The sequence below is a fragment of the Anneissia japonica genome, unplaced genomic scaffold (genome assembly GCF_011630105.1).
Source record: "Anneissia japonica isolate Jap-2015-1 unplaced genomic scaffold, ASM1163010v1 scaffold352_len1594369_cov220, whole genome shotgun sequence".
NCBI lineage: Eukaryota > Metazoa > Echinodermata > Crinoidea > Comatulida > Comatulidae > Anneissia > Anneissia japonica.
The window spans coordinates 1,336,436-1,353,893 of record NW_022751928.1 but is presented as its reverse complement, the minus strand read 5'-3'; the positions used below and the strand labels follow the sequence as shown (position 1 = coordinate 1,353,893).

The following is a 17,458-nucleotide window of genomic DNA, read 5'->3' as shown; positions in this document are numbered from 1 at the left end:
ATATCTAGTATCTTTGTTGAGAATTGATAATAAAATACGCGACGACTTGGTAACGAAAGTTTGGCACAAGTTTTTTTAGATCCAGCTGTAGGGGGCGTCCCATTTTTCGTATTCCCACCATGCACTTCGGTGGAACACGGTAGAACACTTTTTTTGTGTGGAGAACTCTATCTTGTATTTCTAGTATCTTTGGTTTAACGTGGAGGAATAGTTGACGAACAACCTTTCATGAACGTCGCCGTCGTCCCAAAGAGCAGTGAAGCGTAAAAAGACAACTTAGATCTTCTTGACTGGGAATCCGCATCTAAAATTGTTGTCAATTCAATCTTCAAACTCAGTATGATTACATGAAATCATAATTTAGGAATCATGGATGGTTTGAAAGAAAGCCAGCTGATTCGCATTGAGCCGATTGCCCAGGTAGGTGAACCAGGGAGATGTAAAAAATAAGGGTGAACCTAGCGTTGAACTATGATGTAGCCTAGCATAACAGCAGGGTGTGTGGACAGGGAGGAAGTTGTTTATTAGGAGTGACCAGGGAGGTATAAGACTGCTGCTACATGTAGTAGGCATCATGCTAGGTACGTTTCATGGTTGTGGCTATCGGCACTGCCGCAGCGCCCGCTGCCACAGCGCGAAGAAGGCTGCTGTTTTCTATCGGCACTGCCGCAGTGCGAAAAAGCTACTGTTTTCTATCGGCACTGCCGCAGTGAGAAAAATTTGCTGTTTTCTATCGGCACTGCCACATTGCGAAAAAAAGCTGTTATTTTCTATCAGCATTATTGCTGCAGTGCGAAAAACATAAAATTACCTAAAATAAAAACTACCTAATTATATATAGACCATAGTATGCTGCATATGCACTGGTATATTATAATATAATAAGAATAATTTAGATATATGCCCCCTTGCACTAGTAATAACAGCCCCACAAGCTTTAATATGTGTTTATTTATTAAATAAAACATTAATAAATTGTAGTTATAGTCACAATGTTTATATAAATCCATTTATTTATTAATTAACTATAATTATATTAATTTAGACAAATCAAAGACATTTGGTATGAAGTCCCCCTACTTTGGAAAGTGGGGAACGTGTCCCTGGTCCCCCAGAGATCAACGCCATAATGCCGAACTTTTTAAAATTTCAGCCAAAACTAATATTTATATCAACTCTTCCCTACCTAAAACGGTTAGAAAATGGAACAAACTGCCCCAGGATGCCCCAGGAAGCACCCAACTACGATACATTTAAGGAGATTAACTCAAACTGAGCCACTCCCCAAGGCCTCTTTGTCAGACTTCCAAGTGGAGTATTCAAGAGGATAACCACCAAGTATCAACGCCCATTTCGTCTGTTTGTGTGAAAATTATTTACATTCTGTAATTGAAGTTTATTTATAAGGTATTTCGGCGGAATGGATATTCGTCACCCCGTGTAAACCATCCTACTTATAAAAAAAGAATGCGGTATTCGCACGATGGTATTAGCATTTGATAACACATTGGCCATGTTTTTGGTTCATTTCTTACATTTACATCCAGCGTTAGGCCCACTTAATTGTTTAAATACTTAAATAAGTAAAAACATAAATTATGTGGATTAAATTATCATAGAATTTACAATAAATTATTAATATTAATATTATTATTATTGTTATTATTATTATTATTATTATTACTATTATTATTATTTAAAACAGAATAAAATATAACATTTTTATTTAAAAAGCAGATTTTTATACATGATTTTACCTACAGTATTATATTTCTATAAATTATGATCAACAAATATGTGATTAATCAAACTATCGTAAATAGGCCTATTAAAGTATTATTAATTCATTATTAAAGTATTATTCTAGCATTGTTATTAATATTATTATTATTATTATTGTATAAATTATTTATAAACCATATGAATTATGTGGGCAACATTATTATAGAAAATAAATTCATAATTTATAAGATTGTTTTGTAAAACAGAATAAAATAGATTAAATTGTTATTTAAAATACAAGTTTTGCATGGACGTAAGTTGATTTAATATGCTGATTCATTATTATCTCATTAATTAATCAAACTATCGTAAATAAAGTATTATTAATTAAATAAAGTATTATTCGAGCACTGTTATTATTACTGGTATTATTATTACTTTAGACCACCTAATCAGTTATTGATACAATAATGTCATCTATCACTCAAAACATCCATTTTGATTAATTAAACAGCAGCCAATAGAAAACTGAAGATTTTTGGCACTGCGCCAGTGCCGATAGAAAACAGCAGCTTTTTTGCACTGCGGCAATAATGACGATAGAAAATAACAGCTTTTTTCGCACTGTGGCAGTGCCGATAGAAAACAGCAGCTTTGTCACTCTGCGGCAGTGCCGATAGAAAACAGCAGCTCTGTCACTCTGCGGCAGTGCCGATAGAAAACAGCAGCTTTTTTCGCACTGCAGCAGTGCCGATAGCCTCAGCCATGTTTCAATGCCCAACAGACAGAGAGTTACTATAATAATGCTAGGGCCCGGGCCTATCCTTGTCTTTACAACCTTGTTGAAAAACACCATTGAGTGTTTTTCAACAAGGTGTTTACCGTGATTAAATAAAAATATTTTATTTTATTATTATATTTATATAAACTCCCAGGGGAGTAAGAAATACTTTCATGGAAGGAGTAATCCAAGGAAAAGACTTTAAGATTGAAACACAAAAAAGAAAATGCATTGATGATGATGGAGGAGGAGGTGGAAGTGATGCAAGACTGTTTTTGTTCCTTATTTCACGAACTTATTTTTTTAAAGATTGTCAGAAGCGGGCGAAAAAAAAAATTTTTGTTTTCTTGTTTATCAAATAGTTTCGCCAAACACATTCCGACAATGGATAAAATAAAAATAAAAAGTTATTGTTGAATATAAACATTGTAGTATTAATGGGATGGTTAAATGCTTTAAATTTATATAAATAGGAAGAAATATACATATCTTATTTTTGGAGATATCAAGGCAGCAGAAGGCGTAATAAAAATAATTGTATTTTTATTCTAAATTATCAATATTGGAGGGCAGCTTTTTTGCAAAACAAGGTATAAAAAAAAAGTCTCGTGTGAATATGGAGGATGAGAATGATAATAATGAGAATGATAATAATGAGAATGATAATAATGAGAATGATAATAATGAGAATGATAATAATGAGAATGATAATAATGAGAATGATAATAATGAGAATGATAATAATGACATATTTCATAAGAAATACAACTATGTTCCACAAAAATTATTGTCTATTTATGAAATTATTGTTCGTTGAAGATATTTTATTGAATGGAGGGATGGATGGATGAATGAATGGATTTATTCTGTGTAAACACCAAGGATAACCCACGAAAGTCGGAAGAAGACTTTCAGTGGGGTCCTTCTGGTGGTGATTTGGCAGTACACCAGCAGACAATCCCCTACTCGTTTCTGAAGAGTGTATGTTCTTTAATGTGCACATGTGCCATAATGCACACAGGACCAACGACTTAAACGTGTCATCCGAAAGGCGATGTGTTATTGTAACTTGCAACAGATCTCCACAGTTTAGCGCGCACACAGTGGCTACTACCCTCTGAATCTGTGTGTGTTTTCTCCTAGCTTTTGCTGCATTGGTCTTTATGTGATTTCTTTTGGGGTAGAATGATCTTTGAAGGTTAGGGGTACCATGAGTTTTCCATGAAGCAAGATCACTGAGGATTTGAACTGCATGGAAATAATAGAATTTAAGTAATGTCAACGTTAATGCATTGAAATATTTAGTATTCATGGCTGTCATGTCATTAGGCGAATTTGAACCATACTGTAGTACTTGGCCACTCGGCTCGTTTCAACCAACCAATATAAGAGTCTATACAAAATAATTTTATCTGCAGTGACCTGAAACTACAGTGTGCATTTATGTTAAACGATAATACAAATGTATAAATTTGAAAACACAGGCTTGACAGAGTTTGAGATGGTAGTAAGAATAGGAATATATAAAGTAGTTGTAATGCAGGAAAAAATTGAAGTGTATATCAATAAGGATGTTAGTAGAAAAGCAGTAATGTCAACGTTAGTGCATTAATATTTAAGCCTAAGTCAAACAATTGCATGTATTCATAGTGCAACTAAACAAGATGTTAGATAGAGGAAGTTTTTTGTGAAAATATGAAAGGAAAATGTTAGTGTTGGTTTGCTAAAGGTTTGTTTAGCTGAAGTACTTTAAAGTTAAATTCAATAATAATTATAACTACTTATGTTATGTGTGCCCGGACTACTCTTAATTGTATTTAATCTGAAGACACAGTCCGCAGACCACACCCATTTATGATCTAATATCACAATAATGAATACCAAATTAGTTAAAATTGTGAAGTTCTAAAGTAGTGAATGTTGTTGCTTTGTTGTTAATGTACTTAGCATACAGTATGTATAAGCAAACAAAAGAGAGTAAGGTATAAAATTGTTAAGTTCTAAAGTAGTGAATGTTGTTGTTGTTGTTAATATATTTAGCATATAAGTAAACAAAAGAGAGCAAGGTACTGTATAGAATATGTTAATCATGTTTAACTGAGCTATTGGCCTTATGTAATTTTACTAATGTGTGTTTTGTATTGAATATGTTACAGTAACAATGATTGAAATTGAAGTGCCACATGCATGCTGTGTTGCAAATTAAACATTAATCAGACATTTCCATTCCCATTTCAAAACTTGCTTTTATACTTCATATTTTTCACTAGCTTTTGAATTATGGGATCAAAGCTGACCATGTGACATTTCCTCGTGTGACTATGTCATCAAATCGATGGCTCTGCTGCCGGCATTCTGATAAAAAGAAAAAAGACGTAGAGCGAGTTACTGCTTTAAATTTAACACGTAAAACGCCACGTGCTCTGACTTGGCCTATCACTGCTGATTCTGCGATGATGAACCCACGCAAACCCTGGCTTGCTCTTAAAGGTAGAATCGAATAATAATCTAATAAATAAAGTCTTAGCTGCAAGGTAGAATGGTATAGTAGTATGCAAACTTAAGTTAATTGTGTACTTAATTTATAGTTAACTGAACGATAAGCAAATTTTCAGAGTGCAGTTGAGTGATTCATAATGCATTTGTTGCAGATGTGTGACGCTAAGCACATCCTAATAACTTCCTTCATTTTGTCACTTATGAATCATAGTCTGACATTTCCTTCATTTTGTGACTGCCTAATGTTTGTAGTGATTGCTTAATTTAAATGCATGAAACATTAATGCTTTTCATATATTAATTATTCAGTTCCTTTTAATAATATTCATTTAAAAAGACAAGTGAATTTTGAACTATAACAATATTTATTCTAAATATAAAATGTATAAACGGCAACATAGTATTCACAAATTTTTCAATTGTTTTCAATATTCTTTGAGAAGGTCTATATTATTGCCTGAATTTTATGGTTATTAATAGTATTTTAAAATAATATTGTATTGTATTTTTGCATCGGAATATGCAATATTGTAGAAGAAAATATACTTATTTATAATACTCTTCTCATTTAATACTTTATTTCAGTTGAAAGTTATTTCCAAGTTTTTAATGTTGTTGCTCAGAAGCAAATTCACTCCTGCTCATTGAGTGATGACATCATTTTCTGGTCCTGGATAAATGAAAATATTATCGGCATGGTAACTGACAGAGCTGTATATCACTGGGATGTTTCTGGCTCAGGTATTATCACCTTTGCTCTTTAAAACCCATTAAAAATGAAACCTCTGTTGTTTATTTGCTATGTACTGTACATGGGCAAAGGATTGCTAGTAGGGAGTATATTATTCAGGTGGAAAGTTTCATTATAAAATCTAGGAATTCAAGCTGTATTGGTCAAGAGAACAAATTCCTGTGTCTTGACAGGGTTTGAACCAAGAACCCTGGGGTTTGAAGGAAAGCACTCAAGCTACACCTCCATTCCATATTAAATGTTCAATTATTCCATTTTAATTTGTTCTAAAGCCTATGTTTTGCAATTGAATGTTAACATTTTTTAAAAACCTCTATTTTGCATATTTTGTGTGTATTTTCTGTTAATTTATTTGCAATTTCTCAAACCCCCATGTATTTTACAGGCTCTGTTCCACCAGCTCTGGTGTTTTTAAGGAACAAGAAGTTGAGTTTTTCTCAAGTTGTGAGTTACAAGACAGACAGAACAGCACAGTGGTTTATTTTAGTTGGACTGACAAGGGCAATAGAAGTAAGTACCAATCCTGCTCCTGAATTTAGGATTATAATATTTTGAAGAGTGTAAGCCCAGTTGATCTGGCTCCAAACTTCACTGAAAATTTGGGGTGGTCTTATACTCAATTCGTAAGGTCATTGCTAGCTTGTCATTTCAGGAGGACTTCTGAAGATTCCAGCTGCATTTAGTAATTAAAAATATACTCTAGGCTTATACTCTGAAAAGGCTAGCATCTGAAATCAAGCCTATACTTGAAGTGGGCTTATTATTTGTCATGGACTTATACTCTGTATTCATAATACTAAATTATATGTAATTAAAATACTGTCGTGCACTATTTACATGGACAAAAGAACTAAAGACAAAGTCGGTTAGCTTATTAATCAGTGGTAAAATTTGGGAGAATAAAGAGAATAAGAATATAAACCAATAAAATGACAGCATAATTAAACCAACATTAAGCTGAAGATAGGCTAAAGGCATCTGCTAAACAATGTCAATATTGGTTTGAGCACTAAACCTCATGCAGGCCTGCTTAAAGTAATACTGAGGATTCAAGAATTTTAGTATCAAATAAATTGATATAACATCAACATTTGCTTGCCCTTCTTTTAGTTGTAGATCTAGAATACTGTGTGACCAAGAGACATGTTTTGCATAATTGAATTACTTATAATTTCAGACTGGCGACAGCAATGCAATTCGAGGCTATGTTCAAGTATATTCAAATACTTACCGCTGCAGTCAGCTTATTGAAGCACAAGCAGCAAATTTTTCAAGTTATAAATTCTCTGGCAATGTGGTGCCTTCTACTGTCTTGTGCTTGGTGAATAGGCCCACAGGCTGCTGCTATGGAAAGGTATTGTTAACATACAGTCTTGAAATATTCAATTAATACAAATCAACAATGTAAATAAATTTGGGGTTATTTTTTTGTTACATATTATTATTTGCTTTCCTATATTGATTTTTGGAGGCCAAACACAGATGTCCATAAAATTGCTGCTTTGGTAATACAACAGTAATTTTTGTTTTCTTTTTTAACTTTTAATTTGCAGTATTTTATATAATTCTTTGCAGTGGGAGTTAGGGTTAGTGTTACAACATGTTACTAAACCAATGTGACAGGTGTTGTAATGTTTTTACAATATTTCCCTTAAGACTACTGAACCAATATTGCTAGCCATGGTATAATGTTAATGCAATACAAATTTAAACTCTAAATGAATGAACAAATGTAATATTAATCATCTGCTTAGCTCAGTCGGCTAATCTAGCCAATGTGTGTGCGCTGAATCGTGGCGATCTCTAGGTCTCTGGTTCAATCCACATCGCTGCCTCACCTTGTGTTTCAGCTGGAGGGCTGAAATACAAGAGCGCGCTGTCTTTCGGATGAGACGTTCAAGCCGTTGGTTCTGTGTGCATTATGGCCCATGTTAAAGAACGCAGTACACTCTTCAGAAACGAGTAGGGGATTGTCTCCCTGTGTACTGCCCAATCACCACCAGAAGGACCCCACTAGAAATAAGTCTTCTTCTAGACTTTCGTGGGCTATCCTTGGTGTTTACACCAAATAAATCGAATCCAATCCAATCTGCAATTATATTGCTGCCTACTACTCACTTTTCTCTTCTTTGCTTATCATAAATTTATTTCATATAAAAGAATTTCTCATACTGATAATCCATTAATGTATTATAATTTCATATATTTAGTATTATAATTTCATATATTAAGTATTTAGTTAATGTTATATTTGCCTAGTTATATAAGTGTTAATTACTTATTTTGATTTTATAAAATGTAACTACCTATTTACACATTTGCAGCATCATTGTCCAAAGAATGCTGGGACTTGTATATGTACTAATTGCCTTTGTAATCATTCCTTGTTTCATTTTACAGATTCACATAATGGAGCTAGGGCCACACCTTGCTGGGAATGCATCATTGCGGAACCTCACAGAACCTATCAACTTCAGTAAAGGTGGAAAGTATGATATCCCTATAGCTGTTGAGGTAATCAAATTAAATTATTTCTCCTAAAATGAACAGCCATCAAACACAGGCTGTGTGCAAACAGTGCATAGTCTACCATTTAAATATTATCAATCGTTTTACAAAATTAAATTCGAAAACTAATTTATTGTGAACATTCCTAGGTAATGAATTTCATTGTCTATGATGTTATCCTTTTCTAATTAATATTAATTTAATAATTTTTCTTTCATTTTTAAAATTTATTTCTCCTCTTCAGGTGTGCTGTTCCACTGGCTTGGTGTATGTGATGACAAAGGCAGGTTTTGTGAAGGTGTGTGATGTTGAGTCGGCAATGCACTTGTGTACAGCGAGAGCGTCAGAATCTACGGTATTCATCAGTGTCCCTCACTCGGATAAAGGTATTCTTGGTGTCAGTAGAAACAGCAAGGTAAATTATGCCATAAATTACACTGTGAATTTGGTTCCATTCTTCTCTTAGTTTTATCAAAGAATGAGTTCTTTCGCATTAAAAACTGATAAGAGCATCTGCCCTCCTACGAGTGGGGGACTATTTGATTGAGTGGAGAAACAAACAAACTTGATGGAACCAAAAATAATATGAAGGGCACCACCATAGGGTTGGGGGAAAGGGGAAACCTGATGTAGTTTCACGATTTTCCAGTTCAGCTCTGTCTTCTTCTATTATCTTTGGTATTATGATCATTTATGATTCATTAATAAAATGATTATTTTGGTTAATTTTTAGTTTTAGTTTAAAAAGAAGTCCATTGTTAATAGTCACAGGCTTGTTTTAATATTAACTTTAAGTTCAATATACAATCTAATATGAATCTATTTAATCTTGAATTGAATATAAACTGAAGAATGTAATATTATGTTTTTTAACAGTCATATAAATATTTGATCTCAGTACAACTCTACAACTTGTTAATGTGCTGAAGGATTGTGTTTTTCTTCTAGGTATTCCACATGACTGTGAAAGAAAAAGAACTTCTTCATCACATCCGCTCTACATTGAGAAGGCCAGCAATAGCAACTCGCTTAGAGAAGTCTTTCAGTGGACAATCATGACACGTCTCAGAGTGCAGTATTCTTAGCTTGACATTAGTCACGCCAACCGCTTTCCTTCTAACTGGGGAAGCATTTAGTATGAGTTTGGTCACAGTCCCTTCATGTATGGATTTAGCATTCATAGCCACTTTTGTTGAATTGATGTGCATTGTTAACCAAACCAAGTTCAAGAGATTAGAGAAGAAACATAAATATTGTTGGATTTGAATTTAATTACCTTGATATGGGTATTCAAATTGACTTTTCGTTTACAAGGGGTTTTTTTTAAATCTATTTTTTAGTAATCAAGTCTTCCTCATTGTGTAATAATCTATCGGTTGATTCATTAGAGGTTTCAACTTCTAAAAAAAAGATGAAAAATAATTAAAAAACAAATGTGCAATACACATCAACACAGTATATTAATGTATGTGCTAAAGGTGTTAATTCTTTTCTAAGAATATGTGAATTAACCTTTTTTAAATGCAAGTCTACTCATCCAATAATCGTACTAGCGGTTTCAACATCTTCCAAACAAACTATTGCCACCGAACAATATTCTTAAATTGTTTCTCTAACATCCCCAAGTTGTATCTTCCATTTACAAGTACAGAAGTGACCTTTCCAGATGTAATTTTTCATTAATAAGAGAGGAATAACTTTTCCAATTACTCAGTACTTTGTAAAAAATTGGTTTAGCTGCTATTCTATTCTATTGTATTTTCATGCAATAATTTGACTCGTGGGGAAGTATTATTTCCTTATGTGTGCTTAAATCATGTTTTCTAAATTTGTTGCATCAGCTTGTGCTGCAAACTTAAATCGAAGACTAAAAATATTGCCTGGTGCTACTGTTCTTAATTTTAATAAATCATTTGTAATCAGTATGAATATGCAAATAACAAAATCATTTTAAGGTGCTTGGCCCTCTTGTGACATATGTGCTCACACGTGTAAGGCAACTCTGTACTGTAATCATTTTTTTTTAGTCTTCCAAATATAAAGACGGACACATTATAGAAAGAAAAAGTGTTCTTTTACAAGAATAATAAACTGTAGACTGTGGTAATGATTTACAGTAGACTACTTGTGACTTTCTTGTGTTCCTTTATTGGTATTATGTCATCTGATTTATTATTAGGCTCATGTGGCTTCACTCTGTAAGTATTGACTATAGAGGGCTTGAATTTATAAAACAAGTAAGCAGTTTGGACAGTGGTTGTGATTCTTGGGTTCTGAATTGTAAGGTCAGGTATTAAACTCCATTCCACTTGTTTCACTTCCTTGGGCAAGACACACCTAATTCGTCTCTCTACACACAAGAGTATAAATTGAACCACGTAAGATAATTTGGGATTAGCTGCACAACTAGGAATTTTTTCAAGGGTTGGGGTGGTTTTGCATAGAATGTGATCTAGTGATAAAGGGGTAATAAAGTGTCATGGAAGATACCAGCACTACATTTAATATAACAGTAAACAATCATTAATGACCTACTATTACTATTACAAACTATTTATCGTTATGTTAACAGAAGTGTTTGGTGTTTATTATAAACATGTTAATTGCGAGGAAAAGTATATGGATTAATGCCAACATATGTATTGTACATAGATGTTGCCAATTGTTGCGAATAAAGTGTAAGCATATTAATGTTAAAAACAGTTAAAATTTGAAAGGTATCTTGTACATTGTTGTTTGCTAAATGTTAGGGACAGAGGTCATCTTTCAGTAGTAAAGGCATATTGATAATATGTAATAAATGCATTTAATTAATGCATGTAATTAAGGAATGTCATATACATATTGCCATCAGTCAGTTTTTCATAATTGTGTATGTAGCTAATATCCTATACATTAATGTGTTTAATGCATATAATTTACATAATTAATATTTGTTGTTATAATAAATGTAGGTGATCTGTGGCTTGTGCATCATGTTATCTCTGCCAGCTTTTAAGTAAAGTAATTATTAGTTTCTCCTCCCAGCCTACTTCAATCTTTTCTACCACCTCAATTTACCACCATTTTACGTAAACAAAGCAAATACAATAATTATAACTCCATAGTGCATAGAACCAGCATGAAGACTTGATTTGAAAAAACTGATGGTCATAAATATATAATTCTAGGAGTGCCTTTCTTTCAAAAGTTAGGATTTGGACGATGGAATTGTTGTCTTGGCAGTACAGTATTGTCTTTTAGGAGGCATTACTTTCATCATCTCTCAATCCACTTTTTGTAAAATTTTAATAACAATTTAGACTAAATTTTTATCTGAATTGTCTGAACATATCTTGCTAGTCTTTATTTATGTACAAATGTATAAATTAAATCTATAATAATGTTTAAAATATATTATGAATTTCATTTTCAATTTTTTAAATTCATATTTTTTTGAATTTCAACTTAAATACTGTACAATGCATTACCATACAAAGTCAGTACATAATATACAGAAGAGGTTACAGAATAATTATGCTGCTTGCTAATCAACATTTTAGCAATTTTTTTTCAGAAGTAGATTTTATATGACATTAATTTAAATCAGAACAGATAAAGAATCAGTTCATAGTCTAAATATTGTACTTTCTTTGTAAGCCTTGGGTATCAATGTTGCATTGGATTTTGATATTTACTTATATCACAGCCTCAATAATACAAAAAATAGCAATTTTACAATGTTACATAGTGAATTATAATTTGAGTCTTTCTAAGGTCAAGGTGCAAGAGCAATTGTTTTGCCAATGATTATGGAGTAAGTTGCAGATCAGAAATTTGAAATTGTTTGTGACAGAAGTTTAAAAATAAATATCTGATTGAAAACACAAACTGTATTTATTTATTTAATCTTTCTTTATACTGTAGGCACTTTCTTTACTATAGTACTGATTTTCAAAGTGGTACAGTGACAATAAACAGAAGAAATAAAACAAAGAATAAAATAAAATTTGAAAATATTTCAAATGATGTTGGAATGAAAAAGTCGACATCTCTTCAAAATTAATTTTTAATTTGTATGGTAGTTCATTTCAGCTTTTGGGTGATCGATATAAAAACGTTTTTTTCCCTTGTCCAATACATTGGACAAACCAGGTATTTATGGGTTTGGCTACGTGCCTTTAGAATGGGTAGTATTGTTAAAGGTCAATTTGAAGACAAATATTGAGGGGCATATCCTTTTAAGCGTTTGAAAGTCACAAGAAGTAATTTTTCATTCCAAATCACATTTAAAGTCTACTCCATCCAAGGGCACTAAAAATAATATAATCAACAGGTGTCAACAGAAAGTAAAATTCTACCTAATCTATTCATAAGAACTTGTAAACAGTTAGAATTTTTAACATTACAATTAGACCAGACACAACAACAATAATCGAAAAGAAGAAAAATTAAAGCATTTGCTAAAATTTTAAGCGTATAAGAAGGAAGAAAATATTTAGTACGTCGGATGACACCAATACGCTTTGAAATAATGAATGAAATATTGTTTATATGGTCGTTCCAAGTTAACTGTGGATCAAAGGTGACGCCAAGGTATTTAAAAGAATTAACTCTTTCAATTGTGTATCACCATAGTAGGAAATAAAAATGTTTTTAAATATAGAAAGAATCTGGCTAGTCCCAAACACAAAATTTTATCAAGAATATGAAAAATTTTTGTTTGTGACAAAAATTAAATCTATAATTGTTTTAGAATTTTCAGTTACTCTAGTAAAATCATTTATGATTTTGTGTAGGTTACTATGTTTTGCTAGATTATTAATTTTTCTTACATTAGTTTGTTTATAAATATCAATATTGAAATCGCCTAAAATTACGTCCTCATATAAGGTTGTGCATTGTTGAAAAATAGAATCAAGTGTAGATACATATTTAACATTTGCACTGGGTGGCCTATAGACAGTGCCTAAAAGTAAAGGTTTAGTACATGGTAAATTAACCTCTATCCAAAGTGCCTCAATATCATTATGTTTAAAAGTGTGTATCTCTTTAAAAACAATGGCGGACTTGACATAACATAAAACCCCACCACCAGCTTTCCCATTATTTCTATCAAATCTACATATTTCATAATCATTTCAGAATTATCTATATTATTATTAAGCCATGATTCAGAAATACATAGGATGTCAAATTTGTATGTAAAAAAGCTCTAAGATAGTCAATTTTGTTACGTAAACATTGAATGTTAATATGTCCAATTTTAAAACCTTTATCAGGAAGGCATCTAAGATCAATGAAACCCGTCATTAAAAGATAGTTCATTAAGTATAATTTTAAAGAAGCAATAATTGCAACACCAACTACTTCACAGATATTGATTATGACTTCCACAATTTACATGGAAATCTAAGGAACAGTTAGAACAAGAACATTGAAAATTTGAAGATGTAATGTTTTTTAGGCATTCACATTTACTAGTAATCTTTTTAGACACTTTGTTTTTATTTGTACTATTCTTTACATTAGTCTTGAAATACTTAGGTTCCAGTACTTTCCTGGCTTATTGTTCTTTGCCAAATTCTCAGTCTTTATTTATGTGGTAATTTCATTACTACTTTTGGAAAAAAACTAGAATAACCCATATCTCGCAGCGTCATTGTGCTGAATTACGTATGGGTGTGGTATGCGACTACATCAGGATACTATTTGATAAGTGATGTCTCGCAAATTAAATAATGCAAGCTTTGCAGCAAGTCAGATCTATACATAGTACGTTTTAGCACTTTTAGGATTGCTGCTTTCGAACAAGCACCACACAAAAGCCTCCAACAATTTTAAAAGGAAAAATATCAGCATCTCGTTAAACAAATAACTGTAACAGGCTGTCTAACATACTGATATTGCTATGAAGATAGTTACCAATAAAACTCTCTTACAACAATGGATATTAAATTTATAGTTTTATTTCATTCTCATCTAAGAGTGAATCACTCCATTTCATATTATGAAATTAAGGTGTAGACTTATTTTTATTCTGTTTCACCATGGTAATACACTAATAGCCAAGATATGATGGAGCTATTTACAAATACTGGTCTCCCTATAATTAAAGACCCCTCCTATTAAAGACAACTTTTCTGTGGTACCAAATTAAACGAATGTCTACTAAAAACCATGAAACCTCAATCCCAAAGTGGTCTTTAATTAGAGGGAGGGAGGCCTGTATTAATGTACCACATTCCTTTCCTCATACCATGCCCAGGGCTGCTAGTAATAATCCTGAGTGATATTACTATACCCAACTGTTAAAAAACAGTCCCATCCTTTACCTCATCAAATCAAGGACTTTTAACTGTTACCACAATAGGAAGCTGGCTGGTTTAAGCTGTTCTATTTTCTCTATGGTTTAAGCCGTTTAACTTGAATTGGCCTTATGTGTGGTATTGTTATGCTAATGAGCTAGATAAGCACAATCTGCACATGCTCAGAAAAACAAAACTTTCCTTAGCCACACTGCGTATCGGCTATTCGTACAGCTAGGCCTAGACGAGAATTACAGTACGGTAAATCAAAGCAAAATAAGGGTACTAATTTCACTTGGCATGCAAATCAATCATACTTACACACTTAAAAACAAACTAATCTACCAATAAAATCACCTGCTAGTTAAGATATAAGGCAAGTATGTTTACAAATATGATTTTAAATTATGTGATTTTGTTTTGTAGTATTACAATGAACATCACATAGGCCAGCCTGGGCATGTCTAACTGCTTATAAAAATGCAGAAAAAAGACACAAAACAAATTAGAATGAAGTTATCAACTAACTAGTGCATTAAAATTATTCATATACTTACTACTGTTCTTACCTATATAAAGTTAATGTATTGCTGACAAATGTCAATATTTTTTATTTTAATACGCCTTTTCCACGAATCGGTAGACATCTTGAAGTGATGACAGACAACCTAAGTCAGTGGTGCATAATAAACAAAAATAAGATAGCTAGGCCTAGCTGCTGAACGCCTAGCTGATACGCAGTGTGACTAAGGAAAATTTTCGTTTTTCTGAGCATGTGCAGACTGTGCTTATCTGCCTCATTAGCATAACAATACCACACATAAGGCTAATTAAAGTTATACGGCTTAAACCAGCCAGCTTCCTATCCTGGTATCAAATGACATGACCACTTAACAATTCTGAGTTATATAACGATAATAAAGTACCATAGAAAAGGTAGCCGTTCAATCTACTGTATATACTGGCGTATAAGGCAATCTGCATATAAGACGACCCCCAAGTTTGAGAAGATTTTTGGGCAATTTTTTTATGTCAGGCATATAATATGACACCACTACTTCACCATCGGAATTCCTAATTTTTGCTGAGCTGTTTATGGTCTTGAGACTGCATCTTACTTGCAAAAAACACAGCCAATTGTAGGGCTAATCTTCCAAATAATACCATTTTATTGGCATTTAAATGTTCATCAAAATCTTATTTCCCTGCATTTAAAATTGCAATTATTCATACTAACAGTTAGTAACTTCATTGCAATAGTAAATTTGCATGTTATGGGTGATCCACAGATAAGATGAACATGATTTAAAAAATCTAAAATTTGCATGTCGCACGTATAAGACGACCCCCTGATTTTTTATCGTAATTTGCTATTTTAAGCCTTGTCTTATATGCAAGTATATACGGTGCATGATAAACTGTAAACTAAAGACAAACAGCACTCACATTTTTAAAAGCTGTTGGTTGTCTTCAATCCACTGTTTATAACGATAATAGTATTGTTAATAATACTACAATTTGATAACGTCTTGTTGAAACAACCCTGTCTTATCTCATAATAATGATATTTATATAGTGTATTTTGCTAAAGGATATAAGGCGCTCCGTTTATGAATGACAAACAAATTATTTATATTATAATTCATACTGCTAACAACAATCCCAAGACATATTACTATGTTTATACTGTAAAAACAATCATATTTATATCTCATTGTATGACTAATGAACATATGGCTAATAAGAGTCTTAAATGATATAACCATGGCTGTACAATCCCATCCCCTTACCATTACCACGTTAATAACTGTCAAAAGTGACATTAACAACAGCAACTATCAACACTGTATGGTATTGCACACCATAATATTAAGGAAGATCTTGATTGTAAGTATAAATTATCCAAAGAATCCATGAGGGTTGCTGGCATCACTTTGCTTACTCTCAAGAGTGAATGGTGGAATACGGCAATCGAATGTGTATCCATCGTTCCTCTCCATCCGAAATGTACCCCTGTGAAAAGAGAGACAGTCAAATAGTAACTAATAATAAATCGTAATAATTTGTACAGTACCTGTTAAGACAAATACAGTAAAGCAAACTGATTGTTTTATATAACACACTATTGTTAACCGTTGTTTTGTGTTGTCCACCATAAAACTATTGAATTTGTTAATTTGTGTTCACATTCCAGAAGCCATTTGTATAGTAATGAATAGTAAATCTGTATGGGGGCTATGGCTTAAAGCTGATCAGACGAGTCTAATTAGCTTATATAGCCTCCTCCACAAATCAAATCCAATTGTTTGACGATTTATTACATCTTTGTATGATGTTATTGAATTGTGGAAATAAACATTGAACAGAAGGGACTTCCCTATGACAGCCCTGAAATTTGAAGCAACAACTCCCCTATTATGGCACTCTGATTGGGTGACAAGAACATACATTAAGAAAATGAAATTCAAATGGGAAACAAGAACTTGTTAAAATATGGGCAAGTTCTCCCCTTCAGGTTCTTGAGATTTGGAGGCAACTACCCCTCTAATAAGGGCCATGAGCTTGGAAGTGCTGCCTCTATCACTGACATAAGGAAATAGCATTTCTCCCATCTGGACCCTAATATTAGAATGTAGCACATCCCCTATCAGGGCCATGAAACAATTCCCTATCAGCACACTGTGATTAAAACAGCACCCCTCCTATCAATACCTTGGGATTAGAAGGCATTACCTCCCCAACCTGACATGGGGATTATAAGGCAACACATCCCATTTTAGGTCAATGAGATTTGAAGGCAGCACCTCCAGTACAATGGGATTAAAAGACAAGCACCCTCCCATTTTATCAGGACCCTGGGATTAGAAGGCAGCACCTCCATACAGGACCATGAAATTAAAAGACAAGCAC

General features: G+C 32.8%; 2 protein-coding genes across 2 annotated transcripts in view; one reads left to right on the top strand and one right to left on the bottom strand.

Moving 5' to 3' along the window:
- Nucleotides 1–193: 193 nt before the first annotated feature.
- LOC117121932 (clathrin heavy chain 2-like) lies at nt 194–12,131 on the top strand. The gene is made up of 8 exons (XM_033267346.1): nt 194–420; nt 4,774–4,993; nt 5,588–5,743; nt 6,139–6,263; nt 6,931–7,107; nt 8,154–8,267; nt 8,506–8,676; nt 9,210–12,131. The coding sequence occupies exons 1-8, from the start codon at nt 370–372 to the stop codon at nt 9,318–9,320; spliced, it is 1,125 nt and encodes a 374-aa protein (XP_033123237.1). The 5' UTR covers nt 194–369; the 3' UTR covers nt 9,321–12,131.
- A 2,060-nt stretch (nt 12,132–14,191) lies between these two features.
- Nucleotides 14,192–17,458, bottom strand: part of LOC117121957 (polymerase delta-interacting protein 2-like) — a gene marked incomplete in the record, with an annotated part of 11,020 nt that continues 7,753 nt past the window's right edge. Inside the window, 1 exon segment of the mRNA XM_033267391.1 lies at nt 14,192–16,561. Coding sequence (XP_033123282.1) covers nt 16,447–16,561 — 115 coding nt within the window.

Coding starts and splice junctions, on each gene's coding strand:
- LOC117121932 (XM_033267346.1), top strand. CDS start 370: ATGGATGGTTTGAAAGAAAGCCAGCTGATTCGCATTGAGCCGATTGCC. Junction 5,744..6,138: donor CTGGGATGTTTCTGGCTCAG/GTATTATCACCT, acceptor TGTATTTTACAG/GCTCTGTTCCACCAGCTCTG. Junction 7,108..8,153: donor CAGGCTGCTGCTATGGAAAG/GTATTGTTAACA, acceptor TTCATTTTACAG/ATTCACATAATGGAGCTAGG.